At 39.1% G+C, this 4,950-nt stretch overlaps 1 protein-coding gene across 1 annotated transcript in view; it reads right to left on the reverse strand.

The window, feature by feature from the left end:
- The window catches only part of LOC143731275 (uncharacterized), a 30,106-nt gene extending 26,566 nt beyond the window's left edge, over nucleotides 1-3,540 (reverse strand). The window contains exons 1-6 of the mRNA XM_077222017.1: nucleotides 3,374-3,540; nucleotides 2,903-3,017; nucleotides 1,872-2,435; nucleotides 997-1,162; nucleotides 634-859; nucleotides 111-284 (exon numbers count right to left, since the gene is read on the reverse strand). Coding sequence (XP_077078132.1) covers nucleotides 111-284; nucleotides 634-859; nucleotides 997-1,162; nucleotides 1,872-2,435; nucleotides 2,903-3,008 — 1,236 coding nt within the window. The 5' untranslated portion in view covers nucleotides 3,009-3,017; nucleotides 3,374-3,540. The remainder of the gene's footprint in view (nucleotides 1-110; nucleotides 285-633; nucleotides 860-996; nucleotides 1,163-1,871; nucleotides 2,436-2,902; nucleotides 3,018-3,373) is intronic.
- Between the last annotated feature and the right edge of the window lie 1,410 nt (nucleotides 3,541-4,950).

Consider the following 4,950-nt stretch of genomic DNA (forward strand, 5'->3'; position numbering starts at 1 on the left):
TTTAATGATCTGATCTGAATATTGTGATAGCAAACTACCAGTCTTCTGATCATTTTAACTTGTGATCAGTCAGGGGTCAAAAAGAGCATTTAAATGTTGGAAACACTCACAGGGACTGTAGTCTCGATACTGACTTTCTTGGCCACCTGAGTCTTTCCGTTAATGTAGATAGGAACAAATGGATCTAGGAGCTGCTCCTCCACATACGCGCCATCTACGAAACAAGTGATGCGTTTGGGTTTCACTAAGAACTTCAGCTGGTGCCAATCCGTGTCGAAGAGCCTCTAAGGAGACATAAATCATATTGTTAAAAGACATACACATTCAGTCCTACCATTTCGCAAAGCACACCTGACAGGTAAACACATTGTTTAAGACATAAATACACCATTCAATTGTTTAGTTGTGATGTATCAAATCATGTTTCTGGGTCCAAGCCTCTACTCCGCTTCAAGTAAGAATAGTATCTCAACAGCTGTTTATGAACATCATTCATTTATAGAACACCTTAAAGGGTTAGTACACCCAAAAATTAATATTATATTCATTTGGATGGATATATTGTGAACTGGGATGCATGCAGCCAGTGTTTATCCTAATGAGATTTAAAAGTGAGACAAACATTTCACAGACCTTGATCCCTCTGTCATTAAAAATGACTGTCTGCTCTTTCTTCAGAGTGCTTGTGCAGGAGAAAGTGACAGATTTGTCTGGTCCGTTCACAGTCACAGCGATTTGCTTAACTCCGTCCTGAGATAACACCCTCAAGAGGTCAAACTTCATCCAATGAGCTGGGTTTTTCAAGCGTAGAGTTGCCACAAACACAAAAGCTGGCGGAAGGCCTTCTGGAAAGATCTCTCTGTGAGGAACATCATGTGTAGGTCAGAGTAGCCTGAATGTCTAACCGCAGGAACATCTCATCTACATCACGTTGACATAATTCAAGCACTGTGCAAGAATATATCTATAAGCAATAAATCGCAAAGTAAAAATCACCTGGTGTCATGAGTGATGTCCATGCGAGGGCTGAGCTGTGATGCTCTCTCTGATATCAAAGAGCCCTGAACTTTTTGAGCCCCCTGCTCGATCTTCACCAGGCTCATTAAATCAAAGCCTTTCTGATCGTTCACTGTGCCAGGGATTCGCGTCGGACACACCGATTCTGTGAAGGAGAGAATGCAGCCACTCAATTCACAGACACTTTACAGCCTCTAGTTGCACTTCAGCTGTTGTGTAATGCTTTGGATCAGAACGTGTTCGATAACCAGACACCTATAACAGAATAAGAATGATCTAATTTAATGAGAACTCTTTAATATCTCAGTTATTTGTCCTTAACAGGAATGAGATTAAATGGACAGTAAATGGGGACTTCAGGAGACTTATCTCAGCACTTTAATAAAAAAAAAAGTCTCAAAAGTCTGAGATCTTAATATAAACTCAAGATTTCGCATCAAATTTTTCCCAAACCAAATCTGAGCAGCTATCTTCATTCATTTTATTACTATACTAATTGTTTGTTCCTCCAAAGGAATTTCAGGAGACTAACATCTGAGACTAAGTTGATTATTTGAAATTAGTCGTAACTAAGAACTCCAAGTGTCTCCAGCTATAAAAGAGCAACAGTTGAGCAATAAAAAGGAAACAAGTCAACATACAGTAACCAAAATAACAGAAAATGATTGCCAGTGCGTAACTATATATGCATTAAAAAAGTCACTAGTCCAAAGATCTCCAATGGTCTGTATTGTATCCTGTCATGGCCGATGATGACCAAGTCTCTCTTCAGGAGCAAACAAATGTATTGGGCCCCAAGTTCATGTCCCTGTAATGATTATAAAAAATGTGCTCCAAAGTCAAGCACGACTCACCCTCGCATAGTTTCTGCTCCATCAGGTCCCATATGCTTGCAATAGATTTGTAGTCCTCTACATGTAGCACGTAAGTAGAGGATGGCTTGTTGGCCACATACACCAACTCAGAGTTAGTGATCTCATTTCCCACACCGACTGCAAACAGAACAATATTCTGTGTCCTGGCCTCTATTGCAGCATCCTCAACGTCATCCTGTGAACGTCCATCTGTGAGAACCACGGCGATGCGGTTTCTGGGAGACTTGGAGGTGCGGTTGGGCATCCCGAAGACGTGGTCCGTGGCAAACTTGATGGCGCGGCCAGTCCGCGTGTTGCCCCCCAGGTACGTGATGGAGCTGATGGCCTTGACAAGTTCCTGGCCGTTCTGATGCTTTCCCAGAGGAATCTCCAGGCGAGGGGTGTCACTGTACTGTACAACCGCCACCTGAGTGTGCCTGGTGCTAACGTCAAAGCCACTGGTGATGTTGATGAGCCAGCGCTTGGCTGTTTCAAAGTTGGGGAGCCCCAAGCTTGAGGAGCCATCGATGATGAACGCAAGGTCATTTGGAGTTGTGCTACAACCTGCAAACCCAGGAAAACATTTGTCCAAAGAGTCCACATGCACACAGAGTTGTGTTACAATTCTAGAGGAAATGTAAAGTGAAGACAAGTACATTTGTCAATTTCTGACATCTCAATGTCAAGAGTTGCTCAATTTACCTGAATTCACCCTACAGTGTCAACACAAGAATAACTGAATAAATATTACTAAAGTAATTTACTTAAGTGTATTCACTAACATTTATGCATTTGGCAGATGCTTTCATACAAAGCGTCTTGCATTGCATTCACGGTATACCTGTACATTTTATCAGTTCATGCATTCCCTGAAATTGAACCCATGAACTTGACGTTGCTACTGCCTTGATCTCCTGTGTGAGCTACAGATTCATCAAGAGTGTCACTTTAAGGCACATTTATATTGTTAAAATGTTCAATGATTTACACCATTTGACTAAAATATCATAAAGTATACGACTATAACAAACCAGCTTGAGTGTCCTCTTGCTGGAATCCACTGATGTAAGGCAACAAAACACAAACAACCAGTGAACAAAACCTCCATGTCCTCATGGTATGGCAACAAGAAGCCATGCACGCAGCCTGTGAAAAAGATGGAAATTTTAGGCTATGTAAATATATAATTAGTAATATATGTAATGAGCCTTCTCAGAATTATTACTTTTTTATTAATTATTTAAAATTAAATTTTACAATTAAATTGTAAATGCTCAATGTAAAGACTAAAAAAAAATGTCTTCAGACTTCAAAATATTTTCAAAAAAGTACTGCAGAAGAACATGATTCAATGATGTTATTTTAACAAATGCATCCAAAATCTATTGGGTTACCAGGATTTCCAATGGCATATTTTATAGTAATACCATGGTCCTTGGAAAAGTTAAATTGAGAGAACATCAAAAATTTTAAGGAACAAGTAAAAAACTTAAATCTCTCACCAACAATGTGAGTCCTGGATATCCAGAGGTTTAAAAAGTCAGTCACGTTACAAGGCAACAGCTAAAAATGCTCTCATCACTGACGTGCATTACAGTCCAGTGCGCAGATGGCAAGATACAGCCAAAGACTATTTTATATCTGCACCCACAGTGACGTACAGCCTTCCCTGGGCAGAATGAAAGAGCAACAGGCATCAGAGAGAGGGAGGAGTACGGGTTTAACCCTCCACAAAACCATGTTCAAAGAAAGTCAAGCCAAATGGCTCCAAGCCTCCAATCCCAAGGCCCTTGCCACAAATAGCGCAGTCCAAAATGGCTTTATTTTCTCTGCCGTCATGCATTGAGTTATTTACAAGAGTCCATTGACATTGCAATAACATTATGTCTGTGCAACGTCTTTTGTGTTACAGCAAAGAATATGTCTTTATTCTTCCAGTAGCACATAGTTTGTTTCCATCTGTTTAGGCCAGTTACTTAAACACAGATGTTGGCGCCTTCCTTTGAATCCCAATACTGTGAAAAACCTCCTGGGGACCACCGTCGTTCTCTATTGGGCTGTTTATGAATGAAAATATGTTTAGAAAGAAAGTAGCACATCCAACCACATTAGTACCTGGGGAAGGAATATGTACCTGTGAGTTGCTTTGCTAAACGTCCCTGTGTATATATTTGTACACCACAGAATTGTACACATATCCGCTGTTCAAACACATTTATATGTTAACACAGCTATTTTTGATCAAAGGTGGGCCCTCTCCAGCTACCAGAGGAATCACATTTGACAAAAATAGAGAAGACATAAACAACTCAACTGAACTGAAGCATGTGAGTTTAGTTTAATGGTGTGTAGTGTTTTTAATATGATGTAATGACGCTGAACTACAATGCATTTGTTGTGTCGAGAAGGGTGGAAAAGCACTGGAAATGAATGATATATCATCTCAAGAATGACGAAGGAGGAATGGTTCTGCTTGTCAATGAAATGGTGGTTATGACATTTGCATAATTTTAACTCTACATGTTCTTGAAGTTGAAACTTTGTGAAGCAGAATGCTTGTTGAAATCATAGATTGAAATATGCATATCATGTCTCGGCTATACAATGTCGCTCTCTAGTGGATACAATGGTCTTTACACTGAGTACATACTTGCATAACTAATTCCTGGGCTCGGGCACCCCTAGTGGTTCAAAGTGATTCGTAAAATTCCATTTCATGTGTGCTTTTAAATTTACCTTATTAAAAAAAAACTTTATCTCAAATAAAATAAAAAAGTTCTTAAAATATGCCTAAAATCATACACACTGAGATTGAAGACTTCTTCGTGTCATGACATCATCAATTTAGAGCTAAATGTCTGGATTATGGAAATGAGAAAAATTAGCTTGTGGTTTATGTAATTAATTATTGTAATATTTAAATGTATTTTATTAAATTAGTGTTTCATAAATCTATTTAATTATTTAAATATATTTGTTATAGTTTGTATATCGAATCACTCCATAAAAATGTATATTTCGAGCTGCCAAATGAGAGCACAGGCGTGAGTTTAGGACCCTGCGACTCGTATGATATGAC

Source organism: Siphateles boraxobius, unplaced genomic scaffold (assembly GCF_051911475.1).
Source record: "Siphateles boraxobius isolate OS27281-9 unplaced genomic scaffold, OSU_SipBor_1 86, whole genome shotgun sequence".
Classification (NCBI taxonomy): domain Eukaryota; kingdom Metazoa; phylum Chordata; class Actinopteri; order Cypriniformes; family Leuciscidae; genus Siphateles; species Siphateles boraxobius.